Below are 20828 nucleotides of genomic sequence, written 5' to 3' on the forward strand. Positions count from 1 at the left end.
CACATCCATCCCCTGGAATGAGCCTGGCCAATAAAGGCATGAGTTTATGGGCTTCATAAACATTTTACTAGAGAAATCAAGGCCTCAATTACCCAATGGCCTCTTCCAACTGACAGCTTGTCTATTGGGGCCTCTATGAAGCCCCCAGGCAGAAATGAGATAGAAGAAGCCAAGCTCTGGTTTATACCCAACTGCCCTCCCCCTCAGCCTATTGACCCTCTCTTGCAAATTCTGACTTTACTCACATCTTCAGGGAGTTTGAGCCTCTACCACTAACTCTGTGAGCCTTAGCCTTAGCCTTTCGATAGGAAGATAGCTGCCATCCCTTCTTTCCCCAACCGCCAGCCATGCCCTGAGTAACTTCTCATCTCCCTTTTAAGTCAAGAGCCTACAATTTTCTCTCAACAATAGCTAGCAAGTATTTTCTATTTATGAAGGACCATGCTGAACACTTCACAAATATATCTCATCGAATCCCTCTAATGTTGCAGCTCTGGAAACATGAGCTATTATCGTCCCTATTTTATAAAGTGAGGTTCTGAGAGAGGAACTTGCCCAATGTCACACAGCCGATAGCGAAGGTGTTGAGTTTTGAACTCAATTCTATATGATTCCAGAGCCTGTACTATTAAACTTTTCACTGTACCACTACCTCAGAAAGCTCTTAGCAAGTATTTCCCCACTAGGAGCAGAAATCTTGCCGTATAAGGCCTTTTCTGCCATGCAGTGTGATAGCCTTACTAAGATGTGATCAAATATAAGTCTTGTCCGAGGTCTCTGAGTCCATATGGCCAAGAGGGGAGGGAGCCAGCAGGAGCACGGCTAGGTTAGTCAAGAAGATGGAAAAGAAAAGGGGGTTTTCTGGTGGGGCAGCAAGAGAGGAAGCAGCTGGGGGTCTGGGGTCTTGCCTTAGGTCTGTACCAGCACTGTCCAATAAAATTTTCTATGATGATGGAAATATGCTATTGGTCCTGTCCCATAATGTAGCCAGTAGCCACTTGTGGCTATTGAGCACTTGAAGTGTGCTTAATGAGTCATAGAAACTGAATTTAAAATTTTTATTTAATTTTAATTTAAATGGCCACATGTGGCTACTGCCTACTACTAGAGGTTCTCACCCTAGCCGATGGCTGAAATCTGCTCATAGTTCTCTGGTGATATAATGTCCTGTGGGCTCATCCCCAAAGAGCTCTGGCTACTTCTATATGCCACATTGTAAGGGTGCCTTGCCCGCACAGAGATTGGCTAGAGGAGTGTCTCCAGGCTCAAGGTATCTGAACATCATTTCACATCACAAGTGGCTAAAAGATTTAAGGGTATTTTACCTCAGAAGATGTTTCTCAGGGAACAACCCAGACCTCAAGTATTTGAAGGGCTCTTTGGTAAAGAACAAAGCTGTTTGTGTCTTCTACAGCAGTACTGTTCAGTAGAAACAATGTGAGCCACCACAGGTGATTTAAAAAAAAATTTTTTAATGCCTACAGCACCTGGTATTCCTAGGTGGTCTCCCATCCAAGTACTAACCAGGCTCGACCCTGCTTAGCTTCCGGGATCAGACGAGATCAGGCACGTTCAGGGTGGCATGGCTGTAGACTGATTTAAAATTTTTTGTAGTCACATTTATAAAAAAAATTTTTTTAAACATGAAGTTAATTTTAATAATAAATTTTATTTTACTTAATATAGCCAAAATATTATCATTCCAATATTTAATCATTATTTTTAGATTATTAATATTTTTACACTTTTGCACTATCTTTAAAATTTTAAATATTATCATTGCAACTTGTAATCAATATTTTAAAATTGTTATCAATTACATAGTATTTTTTCCAATTTTTTTATTCTAGTTAAATACAGATAATATAAAATTTACTATCTTAGCCATTTTTAAGTTCAGTGGCATTAAGTACATTCATATTATTGTGCAAACAAACCATCACCACCATCTATCTCTAGAACAATTAAATAACTTCCTATTTCTCTCTCAGCCCGTAGCAACCATCATTCTACTTTCTGTTTCTATGAATTTGTCTACTTAGTTACCTCATTTAAGTTGAATCATACAGTATTTGTCTTTTTGTGACTGGTTTGTTTCACTTAGTGTAATGTCCTCAGAGTTCATCCATGTTGTAGCTTGTGTCAGAATTTCCATCTTTCTTAAGGCTGAATAGTATTCCATTGTCTGTATACACCACATTTTGTTTATCCATTCATTCACTGCAACTTGTGTTGCTTCCATGCTTTAGCTAATGTGAATAATTTTGCTATGAATATGGGTGTCCACATATCTCTTTGAGACCCTGCTTTTAATTCTTTTGGATATATACTCAGAAGTGGAATTGCTGGATTATGTGATAATGGTTTTTTGGTTTTTTTTTTTGAGGACCGCCATTCCATTTTCCAAAGTGGCTACACCATTTTACATTCCCACCAACAGTGTACAGGAATTCTTTCCAATTTATCCACATGCTTGCCGACACTTGTTATCTTTTGTTATTTTTTGTTTTCTTTTTTTTGTTTTTTTTTGATAGTAGCCAGCCATCTTAATGGATGTGAGGTAGCATCTTGTTATGATTTTGATTCACTTTTGCCTAATGTTTACTGTCTTTTTTTTTTTTTAATACTAAGCCTTTGAAATCCAGTATGTATTTTACACTTAAGCCTACCTCAGTTTGGCCTGGCCACATTTCAAGTGCGTAATAGCTGGCTACTGTATTGGAAAATGTGACTCAAGGGGAGAAAGTTGGGGGCATTGGGTAGAAGCGTATGAGATTCAGGCATGTCTCTAGTGTAAGGAAAATCATTACAATCATCGGAGCAGCCTGAAAAGGGACCAGGAGGCTATGTGTCTCTGGTCGTTGGCAGGGATAGATACAAGGAGGGAACCAGCCTTGATGGCCTTTGGAAGAGTCTGTAGTTCATGGTTGTTTCTCTTGACCCAGCTATGTGAGTAGAGGTAGTGGGTGCCTCAGACCCCTGGTGCCACCAGCTTTTGCAAAGGCTGTTTTGAACTCTCCACCCCAACATACCCACTGATTGTTTTGTCATCACACACTGGACAGGAGTCTGGCAGTACCCGAAGGGTTGGAGGCTGAGCTTAGGGGAGGCTGCCAGCTTTTTTCCCAGCACTCTGTCTCGACCGTTCGCTGCCCCCCAGCGTCCCCCTGGAGCCTGTCTAATCAGATCCAGGCCTGACCTTGCCAGAGGTCCTGGACCAGGAGGAAAGCTTCCCCTCCCCTCCCTGAACTACTCTAGATCTGGCTCTCAGGAGACCCCTCCCCTTGGGGTGATTTATAGGAATGTCCAGGAATCATTTCCTTCCTGTTTCTGCTCCCTTCCAGGCCAGTGGATTGCTGGGCTCGCTCTCTGCCCTTGTCCTTCCCTATGGCCTAGCTATACCCATGATTGAGGCAGGGAGGGACTGGGAGATTTGTTCCCAGATTGCTTGGGGACAAAGGTGCTTTCTTCTTCCTTTCTCCACAACTGCCACCAAAGCGGGCCTTTGTCCACCGTGTTGCTCTCTCTGACCCTCACACTGGAAGGGCCTCCCAACCACTGCCAATTACTCCCTCTTATCCCCCAGCTTGAAGTGAGGGACCCCAAACTTTGCCTACCTCACCCAAGTGTCAGCAGGAGTATAAAGGATCAAGAGCCACAAACCACAGCACCACCTCCATGTCCACCAACCGCAAACACATACTACAAAAACTGGCCACAAATAGCGTCTGTAACCTGCGTACACCGTTATCAACCACACAGTGGCCTCCAGGATGACTTGTTCAGGGCTCAGGGTGATCAGAGGGCTGGCCCTCAGCCTCACATACCCATGCTTGTCCAGGGACCGTCTCCCCAGAGAGGCACGCTGAAACACAGCTTCCCCTGTGTCAGTGCCCTGCGAGCACAAGCCAGGGCAAAAACAGATTTGTAGTCCAAACATGTCCCACCCTGAGAGATTGGAGAAGGCCTAAGTGGCACCGAGAAACTTTATCTCCTGACTTCTTAGAGAAAAATTGCTGTTACCTGTGAACTAGGAGTGAGTGAAATAATCTAAGTGACGCCAACTAAACTGAATATGGATAAGGGCCTGTTTATGAAGGTGGCTGGAGTCAGAGCTGGAAGGGCCCTGACAAGACCTAATTACCTCTTCATTTACAGATAAGGGGCCTGGCACTCTGATACGGCCTGCCCAGGCTCTCATGACAATCTCCTGGACATTTAAGGGATATGCAAGGCTAGACAGATGTGTGAGGAAGAGGAGGGAAGAAGGAACTTCTGATAAAGAGGACCACACCTCCTATTGCAACCATCTCCTCTGGATCACACCTCTGTGGCCAACTGGGGTACACAGAGGCTCAGAGGGGTAGGATTGAGGAACCATCTCTGGGGCTCTTAATAATCCTTGCAATTTGTAACATGGCACCAACTCAACCAGTGAGAAGATACCAATCCAACCTGCAGTCCACTCTGGAGTTACCTGCCCTTGGAGAGTGAAAATCTTGCTGGAGAACTAAGAGGCACCTCCACAGAGGGCCTGGGGCATGGGACTTCTGATTCGAGGCGTGGAGAGCCACCAACTGGCCCTGGGCCTTAGTTTCCCCTTCATAATATGAAGGGGATGGCTTTAGATGAGTAATTTTAAGTACTTTTAAAGGCATAGCTTCTCTTCAAATGAAATGTTTGGCAGAACTGCAATTAAGTAAGCTGTTAGAAAGGTGCTGTTGCTCTGATGGAAGGGAAAGTGGAGTTCTGAGCAGGGAGAGGTCCCAGTTGTATCCAAGGGGCACCAGGGGACCCTTGGGAGTCCTGCTGTGACATGTGTTGAGGATCAGACTGGTTCTGTACATATGACCCCATCCTGCTTGAACATTCCTCTCCAGCATCACATGCAGCCCATGCTGCTGTCATTTTTAGTTTTGTGGGAGAAAGAGGAGCTAGATAGTAGAGGCCCTACTTTCTCCATCCCCAGTGCACTTTTAAAGAAGCAGCCCTTTCCCTTGTATCTCTGCTCAGGCCGGTTCCTAGCTCTAGGCTCCTCCAGGGAGCCAAGAATGGGGGCTAGAAACACAAAAGGATTGGTTCCTTAATGAGGAGGCATCTGTAGTCAGCAGAGCCATTAGTCCCCGCCCTAAGTCCCTGGGGCGCTTTGAGCTCCTCTCCAGCTGGAGTGAGGAGGGGGCAGGCAGCTTCCCAGCTTCTAAATGGGCAGGGCCGGGTCACAGACAGCCAACCCAAGAGCCTGGGTGCCTTCTCTACTCCCCAGGCTCCCTTCCAGTCCTTCCTAACTGGAGGTTGAGGGGCAGAGAGACCTGGAGGCCGTGCCTCGGCCCCATCCCCCAACCCCCTGGGCTGATCTGCAGGCCCTTGGCCAAATACAGCCTTTGGTCTGAGACAGGACAGGCTGACCTCATGGTGCTCCCTGGGGAATCCTCCCTCCAGCTGGGGCACTTGCCGCCACCTCCTGCCACCTGCTGCTCCGAAGGCCCAGAAATACTGTTTGTTAGGGCTATACCTGCATGGGGAAACGTGTGATTAATTACACGGTTCCAGAATCACACACCAGCCACAGGAGCCGAGAGATACAAGCCCACGTTCACGCCCAGTAGTGGACATTCATACCATACATGCAGGGACAGCCGTGTCTTCCGGGCAAACACAGACCCACACTCATGTGCAAAGAGGCACATACACCCTATCAGCCATGCTCCCAAGAGGCCGCAAAAGAGGAGGAGGCAGGGCGGGGGATTTTTATGCATGTTTATATTTAATGAACCACATGCAAATGAGATGGAGAATGAGCCACAAAAGAGTCATCCCCCAGAGGCTCTGGGAAGAAGGGCACAAAGACTCAGCCTTTCGAGGCTGCCTGGAGTCTAGGACAAGCCAGCGGATTGAGGGGGCCTGAGACAGGGTGTGCCCACCCACACCAGGGAGCTGGGAGCAGGAGCCAGGACCAGCTCCAGTGCCCCTGCTGCTGTGGGAGCGGGTATTCTTCTGGGAGGGGAAGACTGTCCCAGTTGATGGAGTGCTGGAGGGGAGGGGCTTACTGCCTGGACAGATGGTGAGCCGCCTTCCCGCACTTGAAGCAAAGTGGATTTTAATGAAATAGCAGCCCCGGTGCTGAAGCTGGGAACCTGAGTGGGAGGGGCCCCTTCCCTGAGCTTTGCAGGGTGGGGTTTGGGGATGGGTGGGAATGAAGGTGAGCAGGAACACTTAACCAGCCTAAAATGGGTGGGGGCATGCACCACGGCCCCTCTACACAGGCCTCTGCAGACCAGACTTCAAGCAGTTAGTTCAGATTCCCAAAAGGTGGGGAGGGGTCCCCTGAATATTTATGACGCATTGAAATGTAGATTGGTAGGTCTGACAGACTTCTGAGAGGCTTGTCACCTTGGATGGATATTATACCACCCCCTTGGGGTGCATCCAAAAGCTGCAGAAGAACTGGGGGTGGGGGGTGAGAAGGAAAGGCAAAGAATACCAATACCACTGGGCGCTGGTAACTAGCGTCTAATGACAGGTGTTCCTGCTGGGCAACACTGGACTGACTGCATCCTCTCTCTAGGCCTCAGTTTCCCATTCTGTAAAACATGCAGCGTAATACTTAGGCCTTGCCATGGGGAAGTTTATAAAAATAATTTGGAAAACAGTAGAAAAAGTAGTCAGGTGGACTCAGGAGCAGGACTTTCTCTGACTGGCCTTTGAGGGTCGGCAACCCGAGATTTCCTCGTTAGAGGTTTGTCACCCCAAAATCTGTCTAGACCTTTCTCTAAGTGTCCCAGCCCAGCCTGTACCACTCCCTTCGGGGGAGATGTTTCCCAGAGCGGAAGGCAGGGTAAGTGTAGATGTCTCTCCAAGCTGATGCCCTGTATCTACCAGATCCAGAAAAACCACTGCTGCTTGGTGGGGTAAGCTCCAGGGTTCTAGGACACTGGTCTGTGATGACCCCCCCACAGACACACACACAACCTCCCCTCTGCACCTCAGCAGTGTTCCTCACCTACTCACATCTCCCTTTTTTTCGCCAGCCATGTCCGACTTCCATGTGCATCCCCAGGCCACCGTGGGCGAGGAGGGTGGCGTGGCCCGCTTCCAGTGCCAAATCCATGGGCTTCCCAAACCCCTGATCACATGGGAGAAGAACAGAGTCCCCATTGACACAGACAATGAGAGGTGAGCCACATGTGGGAAAGCTGGAGGGAAGATGAGGAGGTGGGCCTGGGACCTGGGCCTTAAAGAAGGACCTCCTTCAGCCTCCAGGGTGGGCTTTCAGCAGCTGTGTTGACACTGACTGACCCCGTGGCTTGCTGGACCCAGATTTGATGCTCATGGATGTGTCTGTGAAAAGGACTGTGTATGATTGTTGTCAAGGCTGGAATTGTGAGTGTGTCCACCTTTGAGAGTCCCAGTGTGTGTCTCTGATGATGACAGTCACATTGGGACAGTGCCTGGGAGACAGGCTGTGTGTAATGCTCGGTGTCCCTGTGGCTGATGGTACCAGTGCTGCTGGTCAGCTGTGTGCCCCCCTCACAACAGGTACACATTGCTGCCCAAGGGGGTCCTGCAGATCACAGGACTTCGGGCTGAGGACAGTGGCATCTTCCATTGCGTGGCCTCAAACATTGCCAGCGTCCGTGTCAGCCACGGGGCCAGGCTCACTGTGTCGGGTGAGTGTCCTTTTCCTGCCTAGTTCTTCCTCCAGCAAGCCTCCTGACTTCTCCCCACCCTCAAATAAATCCCCTTTCAGCTGGCTCCTGGAGACTTGTCTGTCAAGGGTAAGCAGAGCATCTTCTAAGCCTAAAGCTCTGTGCTCCAGGTGAAGGTTCAGAAGGACTCCAAGGCCTGCTCCCTGGCTCAGTTCTACCTGGGGAAGCCCAGCCTTTGCTTATCCTGGGGGCTCTCTCGTTGCTAGAGGCCCTGCAGGTCCAGGAGCTGAGGGATGGGTGGGAGCAACATCCTGAGGCCCCTGGCATCTCCTCTCTGCCCACAGGACCTGTTTTTTGGGCTGGCGTTTATTTTATGCCCCCTATGTCCTGGGTTATGGGTGGGATGAGGAGGTAGGAAGGGTCCCAGCTGAAGTGAAGAAACGTGGCATCTTCCTCCCAGGCTCAGGCTCTGGGGCCTACAGGGAGCCGGTGATCCTCGTGGGGCCTGAGAACCTTACCCTGACTGTGCACCAGACCGCAGTGCTGGAGTGTGTCGCCACGGGCAACCCTCGCCCCATTGTGTCCTGGAGCCGCCTGGGTGAGCCTCATCCCAAAGCTCCAGCCTCTCCCACCCTGTCCCACCTCCTGGGAGGGCCTGTCTCATCACCCAGCTCTAGGGGCACTTTGAATCCTGTTTGTTCTCCATGGGGGTCTGGTCTCTGCAAGGTCTGGGGAGGGGTTACGTTTCCTCTCCTTGGCAGTACCAGGGAGGTCCGCCTGCCCGCTGCATTCTCCCTCCTCCTTGTGCTGCTGGCTTAGCTCCCTGGGTTACCTTGTCCAGTCCTGAGCAAGCCCCTCCTCCCTGCTTCCATCACCCTCCAGAACCCCTCTGCAGCTTTCAGCACCCCGTCCCTTTTCCTTCCCACCCATCTCTGCCCTCTACACCCTGGCCAGACACCCCAGCTATGTAATCCTAGATGCCTCAAAATCTCAACCAGTTATCACACCCTTACTGCGGGCCCCCCAGTCTCTAGTCTGGCCCCCTAAATCCCTGGCCTAAATCCCTAGGCAGCTGAAGGAGAGAAATGAAAGGGTGCAGATGGGTCCACATTGTCTGAGCAGAAAGGTCACTGGGGGAAGGAGAGTCTGGAGGGATGAAGTGGGGTGGGCATTCACAAGGAGACTGCATCACATTGTGGCAGCTGAGTGATCAGGGAAGGAGGGGGCAGCAGGCCAGATAATGGAGTAGATTTCACCACTTCAGGGACTGAATGGGGAGCTGTCTCCTTGCATTCTGACTGTGCTAATGTGATCCTGGTGGGGGTAGGGGTGGGGTGGGGGAGGGCACGGTCCCTGGGAGAGGCAGAAAAGAGCCTCCACACCATTAGGAGGGGCCCAGAGGCACTGCAAAGACCATCTGGTCCAACATTCCCCAAAGCACTATCTGCCTGGGGAAAGAATGACCTGGTGGTCTAACAACTTTAGAAAACAGTCAACCAAGTCCTTTTGCTGCAGGACTTCTCAGAGCCTTTATGTTAATGGACATTGTGACAGTCCAGGAGTGGAATGGATATTTGACTGTAAAACTTTTTTTGAGACAAACCACACTGTGAAAATCCATTTAATTCAAAACCCTTACTTTTCTGATTGAGAAACTGAGAGAACCTTGGAAGTCACCAGTGAGTCAGTGACAATGCTGGAATTAGGACCCGGGTCGCTACTGCTAGAGGAATGTTTTCAGTTCTGCCCGCATCACCTCCACCGTGCTGATGTGATGCTTGGGAGGAAAGGCGTTGAGTCAGAGATTGGGACCCCCGGAGGACTGGTGGATCGGCAGACACTCTGGAACGTTCACAATTTCCCCTTCTTCCACACCCATCTTCCTGACCCTCCCTCACGGCCTCTCTCCTTCTCTCCCAGATGGGCGCCCCATTGGGGTGGAGGGCATCCAGGTTCTGGGCACGGGGAACCTCATCATCTCAGACGTGACCGTCCAGCACTCGGGTGTCTATGTCTGTGCAGCCAACAGGCCTGGCACCAGGGTGAGAAGAACAGCCCAGGGCCGGCTGGTGGTGCAAGGTGCGTACCTCCCCACCCCCGGGAGAGGAGGGGGAGGGGCTTCCCCACAGCCGCCTCCTTCTGCCCTGTTCCTTGCCTCATCAACATCCTTACCCCAGGCCCAGGACCCTAGACTCACCCAGTTTCCTATAATTGCCCCTCCCCAGGTCCCCAGGCCAGGCCAAACGGGCAGCTCTCTTCTCTGCCTCGGGAATGGGAGGACATTCTTGGCCATGAGCCCCTGTGTACCCCCTCCAGGTGCCAGCATGACTTCTCCAGTCATTTCTACTTCGTGATCTCAGCGGGATTCCCACCCCGTGTCTCTCACATGTGTCCCTTGCGCTGCGTGCTGTTTTCATTCACACGTGCGGCACTTTCACGCTCACACCTGCCTGCTCGCTCTCAGCGTGTTTGTCATTTTCACACTCACACCCCAGCTCCCGCCTCACCAAGGGAGGTGGCCTCCACTCCCACAGTTTGCAAGGCCTCTGCAGCTGACTTGGTCCTTCTATCCATCCTCCTGCCCTGGGGCTCAACTGTCCCCATGGACTAGGCTTGAATTTACCGTCTCCAGTTTGCTGTGGTTGCGGCCTCATGGAGAGCTGGGGAAAGCATGGGAGAGAGGGGTATTAGAGACTTAAATGCCCGTGTGTTTAGCATTCCATGTGCTGTTAATCTGTCCAAATGAAAGTGATGGAGCATTTCATTTCTCGGGTGTTAATGGAAACTTGAGGCCTGGGATTGGAGGAGAGCAGAACTGAATGTAGGGGCGAGGGGGGCTGGCACTGAGGCCTCATCCATCTCGCAGTCATTACCGCCTTCGAGGTGCAGCCAAACCTATTAGCACATTTATTTATTTAACAATTTCCTGAACAGGGAGCTCAGCTTGATTGCTTTCGGATACAAATGTCAGTCTTTTAAAGAGTCATTAAAATGGAGTCCTCTCTTGGGTCTGCCTCTGGGGTGGATAGAGGTGGGGCCTGCCCTCATCTCCTGGAGCCCCGGCCACACCTGGAGGATTTTTCCAGGTGTGTGTGTTGGGGACCCACCCTGTCCTAAGCAGACCTCCATCCCACCCCCTCTTCCCCTTTCCTCATCTCTTCACTCACAGCTGTCTCATCCCTTTCCACCTGACCCTTACTGCTCTTCATGCTTTTCTGTGCTCCCCACCCAGCCCCTGCAGAGTTTGTCCAGCACCCCCAGTCCATTTCCAGGCCAGCTGGGACCACAGCCATGTTCACCTGCCAAGCCCAGGGTGAGCCACCTCCTCACGTCACGTGGTTGAAGAATGGACAGGTGCTAGGGCCAGGAGGCCATGTCAGGCTCAAGAATAACAACAGGCAAGTGTGTGGTGTGTGCTGGGGTTGGGCCTGCAGTGAGTGGCCTGGGCAGGCTGTGCACCTCTCTCTAGGGAAGAACACTAAGTTGAGGTCTGGAGACTTGAGTTTGAGTCTCAGGTCTGCCACTAACCTGCTGGGAGACCTCAGAGGGGTCATTTGTTTTCTAGAGGAGTTCAAGGTCTTCATCTCTCAAATGGGGAGACTTGGTGAACCTACAGGGGTACTGTGGGAGGAGAAGGGGACCTGAGACTCTCCCTCCCCCTGCAGCACGCTGACCATTTCTGGAATCGGCCCTGAAGATGAGGCCATCTACCAATGTGTGGCCGAGAACAGTGCTGGCTCCTCACAGGCCAGTGCCAGGCTGACTGTGCTGTGGGCTGAGGGGCTGCCTGGGCCCCCCCTCAATGTGCAGGCAGTCTCTGTATCGTCCACTGAGGTCCGCGTGTCCTGGAATGAGCCCCTGGTCAACACTAAGGAGATCATTGGCTATGTCCTGCACATCAGGAAGGCTGCTGGTGCGTAGGGGCCAAGTGGGCAAGGCTGGCTCTGCACCGCTTCCTCTTAGTCACCGTTTCTTGTCTCTTTCAATCCTGCATGTCCTGACCCAGCACCTTCCATTCTTTCTCTCCCCTGCACCCTGGCTGCCCTCATTTCACCAGTGCCCAGAGGACTCCCTTGTTCCCCTTACACTCCCCTGCCCTACCCTTTGCCTCCCCAGACCCACCCGAGCTGGAGTATCAGGAAGCAGTCAGCAAGAGCACCTTCCAACACCTGGTGAGCGACCTGGAGCCCTCCACTGCCTACAGCTTCTACATCAAGGCCTATACACCACGGGGGGCCAGTTCAGCCTCTGTTCCCACGCTGGCCAGCACCCTAGGCGAAGGTGAGGCCTGGGTGTGGAGTACAAAACCACAGACACTCAGGGTATTAGAGCAGAATCATCATGCACACTTGTTCAGGTTGTTGCTGCACGGGGATGTTTGGCCCTGAGGCTGAGTGGGGCCTGGGTCTACCTGGAGGAAGGTGTGTCCTTTTCTAATTCATGTAAAGGTGCTGTTTGAGCAAGCTAGGGTCAGAGGCCAGAGAGCTGTGAGGCTCTTGAGGGTCTGGGTCACAGGGAGAAGGTGGAAAAAGCCCTCACGTCTTGGCCTCCTGTGCCCTCAGCCCCTGCCCCACCCCTGTTGTCAGTTCGGGTGCTGGGCAGCTCCACCCTGCAGCTGCTATGGGAGCCCTGGCCCCGGCTGGCCCAGCACGAGGGCGGTTTCAAGCTGTTTTACCGCCCAGCAAGCAAGACCTCCTTCACCGGCCCCATCCTGCTCCCTGGAACTGTCTCTTCCTACAACCTCAGCCAGCTCGGTGAGGCGGACGCAGTCCCTGCTGGGGGAGCTGGGCAGGGGTGCGGTGCCTGAGGCCAAGAGGTGGTCACCTCTATTTCCCTGCTGGGACAGAGCCACCCAGTGGGGGCTGAGTGGTCACTTAGCGGCCCTGCCTTTCCCCCAGACCCCACTGCAGTGTACGAGGTGAAGTTACTTGCCTACAACCAGCATGGGGATGGCAATGCCACGGCTCGCTTTGTGTCTTTGAGGGGAGCATCTGAGAGGACAGGTGAGGGTTGTGGATGAGGTGTGGGGCTAAAGACTGGCACTCAGGAAAGGAGGCCAGGGGCTGAGGGAAGAGGGGCGCAGGTACCCAGGGAAAGTAGGAGGGTGGAAGAGTGATAACATAGGCTTAGATTTGAGTTTGAAGTTTGGTTGTGCAACATGCTAGCTGTGTGACCTTGGCAAAGCTACTTAATCTCTCTGAGCCCCAGTTTTCTCCTCTATAAAAGAGAGACAATAATACTCACTTTGTAGAGCTGCATTGAGGATGTACAGTGTTATTCCCAGTAGCTGGCACATATTGCTCAATAACTAGTAAAAAACAAAAAGTTTGGGCTGGAGTCTCTTAGGCAAGTGCAAAGGGTCTGTGGACTTGAAGCTGGGAGTAGCTGAGGGATAAGGAACCCCCAGAGCTTGGGTGCTTCAGACCAGGAGAGCCACAGCTCCCAACCTGCCTCCCTCCCAGCCCTGAGCCCACCGTGTGACTGCCGGAAGGAGGAAGCCACCAACCAGACGTCCACCACAGGCATTGTCATTGGCATCCACATTGGAGTCACCTGCATCATCTTCTGTGTCCTCTTCCTCCTGTTTGGCCAAAGGCGCAGGTGGGTGCTGGGCCAGGGAGACGTGGCTGCACCAACATGGGGTAGGAAGGCCTAAAGAAGGAGGCGCGCGGGGGAGCGGAGCGTTTGGGCTCACTGTCTCTATCCTTTTGTTCTCACTCCCACATCTCTCCCCCGAACTCTTGGCTCACCCCTTAGGGTCCTCTTATGTAAGGATGTAGAAAACCAGCTATCCCCTCCTCAGGGCCCCCGGGGCCAGAGGGACCCTGGAGTCCTGGCACTGAATGGGGCCGGACGGGGAGAGCGGAGCCAACTAGGCCGAGATGAGAAACATGTGGACATGAAGGAACTGGAGCAGCTGTTCCCTCCGGCCGGGGCAGTGGGCCAGCCAGACCCCAGACCTAACCCCAGACCCGTGGTGAGTGCCCCCACCTTGAGCAAACCTCCTCCTTCAGCCTCTGACCACCTTCCAATCCTGCCCTCCCTTCACCTTGGCCACAGACCTTGGTCATCAGCCTTTGTCAGGCTCCAGGTTTTCTCCAGACACAAAACATGGCCAGTGCATTTCTCTGTGCCTCTGAGTCAGGGAGGCCTGGAGACCCTAAGGCCTGAGTAGGATCGTGTCCAGAGCCTAATCCCCTGGTTGGGGGACCTGTGGGCCTCTGGCCCTCATGCTGATGCCTGTATGACTGGCCCATCCCCAGCAGAATCCTGCGGCCCCGACCCTGTGTGAGGAGACCCAGCTCTCCATGCTGCCACTTCAGGGGTTCGGTCTTCTGGAGGAGAGGACGTTGGAGGCCAAGGCTCCCCGCGCAAGCCCCGCAGCTGCCCTGCCACCCCAGGACGTAGGCCCTGGCCATCTCAGTGAAGGACAGGCTACTCAGCCTTCCACAGGACCAGCTGCCCAGTAGCCAGTGTCTGGCAGGCTCTGGACGGGGGAATCCCCCATTCTCAGGTCAAAGGCAAGATTTCTCCTGTCATGTGGGATGCAGATGGATTTCTCTCCTGACTGCCCCTCAGGTTGTCAAGACCTAAAGTAGCCTTGTCAGGGAACCCCCACCCCCTGCCCAAGGACCTGGAGGGGTCCCTGCAGGAGTCCCTCTTTTAGGCTAATGCCCCCTCACCTCTGCTTGGTACCCACATGACTTGGAACTGAACTAATGTTTTCCTTTAAAAAAAAAAAAAAACCCCTAAAAATGAAAAAAAAAAAAAAAAAAAAGAGAGAGAGAAAGAGAAGAGAGAGGAAGGTGAGTTAGATTCCAAAAATATGCCCCTGCTGTGGCTGGGCCCCTGGCACGGTCACCCTCCACTGACCTTGTTTTCTCAGGATGGAATTTTGCTGTTTTGGTTTTCAGCACCTACCTCAGCCGGAATGAATGTCCTTGGGGGAGTGGGCTCTGGCCTCAGCCCCCTTCCCCCATAGAACCCCAAATGCACTCCTACCTCAAGTCCCTTTATGGGCACCCCTTCCTCTCCCCACATTGTTGTCCAGAGGTTTTTTTTTTTAAAAAAGAAAACAAAAACAAAAACAAAAAAAAAACACTTCCCCGTTTCCAAGTGTGAAAGAAACTGTCTACCTCAAGGCTTACTGGCTCTTGGGCCTGTGTCGTCACTGGATCCTCCCTCCTGGCTCCTCCTCCTGCCCACAGCCCCCTGTCTCTCCCCCAGAGAGGAGGCCAGAGGCTAAGTCACCAAGGGTAGGTCTCTTGGGGCCTGCAGCATTAAAGATGGAATTGGTCAAAGAAAATGTGAAAAAAAGCCAAAAATGAGAGGAAAATTTTTTCCTTGAAATATAAATCGTTGCTCCAAACTAGCCACCTCTCAGCACGCTGCCAGTGCTCTGTCTGGTCTTGTCTGTCCTCTCGCATTTTGACCCTCTCAGTCAACTCATGCTCCACTGGGATCCCAATGAGCCTCTCCCCGCCTGGGCTTCGGGAGGGTGGGCTGTCGCCTGCCTCCTGTCCTGCCCAGACAAAGAGCCCTGGAGCAGGCCAGTCCCTGGAATGTACTGTGTGTGTGACAGGTGTGTGCGTGTGTAGGGGCCGGGGGTCCCCAGCAGAGGTGTCCCATGGGACACAGCCAGCTTGACCCAACCCCTGGACAGTGGAAACACCACTGTCAGCAGATGTGGCCGGAAGCTATTTTTATACAACGTGTGTTTAAGAATTTTTATGTTCTTGTGACTTCTTGTTTCTCTTTTCTGTTGTATTGTTCTTTGAAATACTTAAAGAAGAAAAAAGAAAACCAAGGAAACAAATACCTATTTTTGGTTACTCTCAGACATTTTTTAAATAGAAGAAAGAAAACTTTTTTTTAAAGGAAAAAATGATAAGTGTATTTCTTAAGTGTGAGATTAGACCCTAAAGTACCTGACCCCCAACCCTCTAGGGGCCCCCACCCCCAAACTTTAGTTAGTTAGCTGAAGAAGGTAGACTTTGTGATGTTTTCATAGAAGACTGGAGTCATGTCCATGTGGACTCGGAAAAGCAGTCCGCCCCTTCTCACAAATGCTGGGCCTGTGCCGAGGGCTCCCCAAAGCTCCCAGACAGTGTCCCCACAGTGGCTTCTCTGTACCCCCATTTACCCTGGAACCTTCTCCCGTGGGAAGGGTCTGAGGGAGATGGGAGGTGGGGGGACACCTGGCCTGACTTCGCCTGACTTTTGTCACATTCCACTCATTTTGACTGAATAAAAGTCCTGTTGCCAAAGTGAACCTCGAGTTTTTTGGTGGCTGTGTCTGGTCCAGGGGGCAGAGGTGAGAGCGCCGGGAGGAAGGTAGCCGGTGGTGTGCCGGGCCATTTTCCCACAGGGTCAGAGTCCGGAATAACAGCAGACTGCGGTGTACCACTTAGCAGGGCACCATGCACGCTAAGTCTTCATGACTGGGGAGGCTTCCTGGGTCCTCACAACCTCCCTGGGAGGTAGATATTCTAGCTATTATCATCTCCATTTTACAGAAAAGATAAGCCAGTCATGGCAGGGTCAGAGTTTGTATCCAGGCTAGGCCTACCTGGTTCCAGGGTCTGCCTTTCGACGACAGCTCCATGCCTCCTTAGCTGGCAGTGAGGAATCCTAGACCAGTCCCTCCGCTCTGTAGTGACAATCTACTAACATTGAGTCAGGTGGTGTGCAGGGCTATGTGCTTTTTATGCATTGTCTACGATGAAGGACTATTTTCCTCCTCATCTTTGAGGAAACTGGAGCTCCGAGTGACTCCAGAGCACAAAATCAGAACCCTTAGCCAGGCCTCTGCATTTCTCCCTGTTCTCTCCTTGGTTCTGGCTCCTGAAGCCAGGTGTCTGGGGCTGCCGAGGCTTAGGATAGGCCAAGAGAGACTTAGCTTCAAGGTGGTTGTGCTGACGAAGATCTGGATCAGCAGGCCTCAAGCTTAGTGAGAATGTCGATGTCCCCTCTGCTGCTAAATGGAAAGCCAGTGCTCACTGCTGGGAGGCTCTGAAGATCTGGAGGGCTGGGTTCTGTGCCCAGAGGACCTTTTGAAAGGAACAAACCAGGATACTTGTTTGCAAGCTGGGTTCCCTGGCTGTGGCTTAGGAGTCTGGGGGAACTTCTCTGGGAGGCTCCCTTCTCCCTGCTCACCCTCACCCAGAGCAGCTCCACTCTTATCTGTCTTATATGTTGGACTCTTCATGAGAGTTCCCTTGAAAACAGGGTTCTGCTCCCAAAAGAACATTTGAAAGGAAAGGTCCTGGCCCGGGGGCCAGGTCAGACCAGAAATGGTGATTGTGCTGTGGATGCTGAACTGAGAAACAGCCTGAGGCCACCATGGTACCTGTCCTGCATCTCCAAGGAAGTTGTTGACTTTCCCTGGTTTTCCCAGAGGAAATAACTACCTCACCTTTCTCTGCATGGGACTTGGCAAACACGAGAACTCTTCAACAACTCCAGCAGTCCAAGGGCTTCCTGGGGAGGTGGCGCATTTGTCATCTGTTCAAGCAGACCCTGCAGGAGTAGGAGAGTAGACCACATAACCTCCAGTGCCCCTAAAGGGGCATTCAAGGCCCCTGTCCCTTCCAAGAATCCAGGATACTAGTACCTCTCCCAGGGAGGCATTGGGTAAACATTTAGAAACCACTTAATATGACCCATGTAGATGCATGCAAATTGCACACAAATTACATGCAAGTACAAGCAGGACCTGACACACACGCTCTCTTTGGGCAGAAATCAGCAGCAACCAAGGCTTGCAACCTACTCCAATTAGCTACTTGCTCTGTTAACAGACTACCCCACAACTTAGTGTTTTATCCTAACATTTATTTTGTTCACAACTCTGTAGTTTAGGCTCAGCAGGACAGCTGTCTCTGCTCCACTCGGCAGCAGCCAGGCAGTTTGAAGCCTGGGAGCTGAAATCATCTGAAGATTCCTGGCTCACATATCTGGTGGCTAACGCTAGTTGACAGCCTCAGCACCTCCGTGTGGCCCGGGCTTCCTCACAGCATGGTGGCTGGGATCCAAGAACAAGTGTCCTGAGAGAGCCAGGTGTAAACTGGCTCAGCCCTAGCCCTAGACATCACACAGTGTCACTTCTGCCATGTTCTGTTCATTAGAAGCAAGCCACCAAGGCAGCCATATTCCTGTGGAGGGAATTAGATTCCTCTTTTTGATCAGAGTAGTTAAAGAAGAGTGAGCATGTTTTACCACGAGACCACTGAGGAGGGACAGGTAGAGAACAAATGTCAGCTGTGAGGCTGGGAGAGGGGTGAAAGCTCCCCCAGAGGCCCTGGGGATGATGGGAGGGGACAAGGACACAGCCTGAGAGGACTGCTGCTGGGGCTGCAGGAGGACAAGGAGTTCTCCTGACGCCTACATTAAACCCTGTTCGTGGGTCTCATCCTGATTATTAGTGTGAATGGTCTGGAGTTCCAGTCCTGAGGCCACAGGGAGGAAGACCAGGCTGCTGTGAACACCTGGAAATGGGCTCCTCTGCTGCCTGCTCTCTCTCCTCAAGCAGTGAGGGGTGGGAGAGCCAAGGGGAGCTGGTGCAAGCCTGAGATTCCCACCTTCCCAGGATGGTAGATGTCAGAATGACAGCGCTGGAAGGGACCACTGACCCCTCATGAGAAAGACGAGGCAACTGAGGTCCATGATGGGTAGGAGTTGCTCAAGGTCCCAAGGAAGTTAGAGGTAGAGTCAGGTCTGGAAGTCAGGACAGCCACACCCCACCTGGGCCCTTTCCACTCAGTGGAGCCATGCCACAATCAGAGCCTAGAGGGAGGGAAGAGGGAGAAGTATGGGGTTGGGTAGTAAACATGGAGGGCAGGTGGACTATTACCTAGAGACTGGGGGTGGGGCAGTGAGGAGAATCACTCTGGGGATCTGGGTTGGAAACAGGAAATGGAGGAGTGGGAGCAACCATTGATGGGGGGGACTGTCCTGAACTCTGGGTTCAGGCCAGAGTCAGGGAAGGGGATATCTAAACCCATGCCTTGCCCACAAAGAGGTATTATAAGGACTGATTCTGAGTTCTGTTGCTCCCCCGGGTCCTCAGGAGCCACCTGGGGCAGGGAGGGAGGCTGAGAGGAGGGAGGAGCCAGGTTGATCTGGAAGGGAAGGGCCTTGCTCCTTGAACTCAAGAGGGATATATGCTGGACTTGGAGCTCCCAAGCACATGGATGGCCTGTTGGGTCACCCTGTGCCATGTGCCCACCACTGCCGTGATCCAGGGTCTGGCCCTGGCCTCCACTCCAAAATGCCCATAGCCTGGCCAGATTCTGGATTAGGTAAGTTTCTTTGATATGATGCCAAAAGTCTAATCAAAAAAGAAAAATAAGATTATTTAATTTTTCATAATTTTTAATAATTCATCGAAATTAAAAACTTTTGGGCTTCAAATGACATAATCAAGAAAATGCGCAGACTACAACAGAATGGGAGAAAATAATTGCCAATCATGTCTCTGATAAGGGGCTTACATCTAGAATATATAAAGAACTTTTAAACTCAAGAATAATAACAACTCAATACTAAAAAGACAATCCGATTTAAAAATGGGCAAAGGATCTGCATAGACATTCTTTCAAAGAAGACACACAAACGGCCAATAAGTATATGAAAGAAAAAAAGTAAAACCACAGAATTATCACTTCACTCCCACTAGGATGGCTAGAATCAAAAAGTCAGATAATATCAGGTATTGTTGAGAATGTGGAGAAATTGGAACCCTCATAAACTGCTAGTGGGAATGAAAAGTGATACAGCTGCTATGAAAAACGGTCTTTCAGTTCCTTAAAAGTCTGTATATATAGTCACTATATGAGCCATCAGTTCTATTACTGGGTGTATATTCAAGAAAAATGAAAACATATGTTTACACTAAACTCTGTATACCGATATTCATAATTGCATTGTCTATAATGGATAAAAAGTGGAAACAATTTAAATGTCTATCGGTTGATGAGTGAAGAAACGAAATGTGGCATATCCACACAATAGGATATTATTTAATAGTTAAATGGATGAACTTTGAAAAACATTATGCTAAGTGAAAGAAGCTAGTCCCAAAGGACCATCTATTGTATAATTTCGTTTATCTGAAATGTCCAGAAGAGGCGAATCTTTAGACTGAAAGAGATTGGTGGTTGCCTGGGGCTGGGGGTCCACGGGAAAGGAGGAGTGATTACCAATGGGTGCAGGGTTTCTTTTGGGGGCGATAAAAATGTTCTAAAATTGTGGTGATGGTTACACAACTCTGTGAATAGACTAAAAACCATTGAATAACACACACTTTCATGGGTGAATTGTATGGTATGTGAATTACACCTTGATAAAGCTATCATTAAAAAAATACTTGCTGTTAGGACTCAACGAGATCATAATAAGTGAAGTGTGCAGTTTAAGTGTTCAAACGATCTCATTGTCACAGGAAGAGAACCAGGGGTGAGCAGGGCAAAGTGACCCAAAGTGGACGGTGAGGGGCGGGATAAAGTTGAAAGTAAGCTTGAAGAGAACGCTGCACCTGGCCTGGACTCTCTGGAGCCGGGCCGGGGAGCAGGGGAAGCCTCTGGACACAGTATCCAGGCCTGGAAGCGCTGTGCTCCTCAGAGAAGGGCTGTGACTGGAGGGCTTTGCTGCCACCCTGTGGAATTATTGAAGATTACAGTTATGGAGACTTAAGGTCTGATCTCTACCCACATCTGATTGAGGCTAGCAGTTAAGATGTGCTCTGCCCGGTAGGAGAGAGACAGACTTAGCCAACTGACAGTACAAGCTTGAAAAAAATAAATAAATAAATAACTGCAATCTGTCTATATACTTACTTGCATGGGTACTAGCAACAAGCTGTGGAAGCAGAAGAAAACGTGATTCACGGAAGTCTAGGATTAAGAAAGGCTCAGAAGAGGACTGGAGAAGGGGGAAAAGCACATCCAAGGCTGAAGACACAGCATGAGCAAAGGCTTGGAGGTGTGAACTGTATGATGAGATCACTGAACAGCCAGGAGACTATCACTTGCTGCATGGGGCCTGGCACTTAGTAGATGCTCAATAAACGTATGAATTAATGGTTACTAGATTTCCAGAGCATATGCTTTTTGCACAGTTGATATGTCTTAGGAAAGCTTTATGTGGCTTTCTAGGTGGAAAGGGAGCCCAGCAAGAGGGTCA

General features: G+C 51.0%; 1 protein-coding gene and 1 pseudogene across 1 annotated transcript in view; one reads left to right on the forward strand and one right to left on the reverse strand.

The window, feature by feature from the left end:
* Positions 1 to 14380, forward strand: part of IGDCC3 (immunoglobulin superfamily DCC subclass member 3) — a 38954-nt gene extending 24574 nt beyond the window's left edge. Inside the window, exons 5-16 of the mRNA XM_025038743.1 lie at positions 7029 to 7173; positions 7537 to 7667; positions 8107 to 8244; positions 9567 to 9725; positions 10879 to 11044; positions 11312 to 11559; positions 11763 to 11927; positions 12209 to 12400; positions 12545 to 12649; positions 13109 to 13247; positions 13404 to 13620; positions 13910 to 14380. Coding sequence (XP_024894511.1) covers positions 7029 to 7173; positions 7537 to 7667; positions 8107 to 8244; positions 9567 to 9725; positions 10879 to 11044; positions 11312 to 11559; positions 11763 to 11927; positions 12209 to 12400; positions 12545 to 12649; positions 13109 to 13247; positions 13404 to 13620; positions 13910 to 14116 — 2012 coding nt within the window. The 3' untranslated portion in view covers positions 14117 to 14380. The remainder of the gene's footprint in view (positions 1 to 7028; positions 7174 to 7536; positions 7668 to 8106; positions 8245 to 9566; positions 9726 to 10878; positions 11045 to 11311; positions 11560 to 11762; positions 11928 to 12208; positions 12401 to 12544; positions 12650 to 13108; positions 13248 to 13403; positions 13621 to 13909) is intronic.
* On the reverse strand, positions 1476 to 1594 carry LOC112469880 (annotated as a pseudogene).
* Positions 14381 to 20828: the final 6448 nt, after the last annotated feature.

The sequence above is a fragment of the Pteropus alecto genome, unplaced genomic scaffold (assembly GCF_000325575.1).
Source record: "Pteropus alecto unplaced genomic scaffold, ASM32557v1 scaffold86, whole genome shotgun sequence".
NCBI lineage: Eukaryota > Metazoa > Chordata > Mammalia > Chiroptera > Pteropodidae > Pteropus > Pteropus alecto.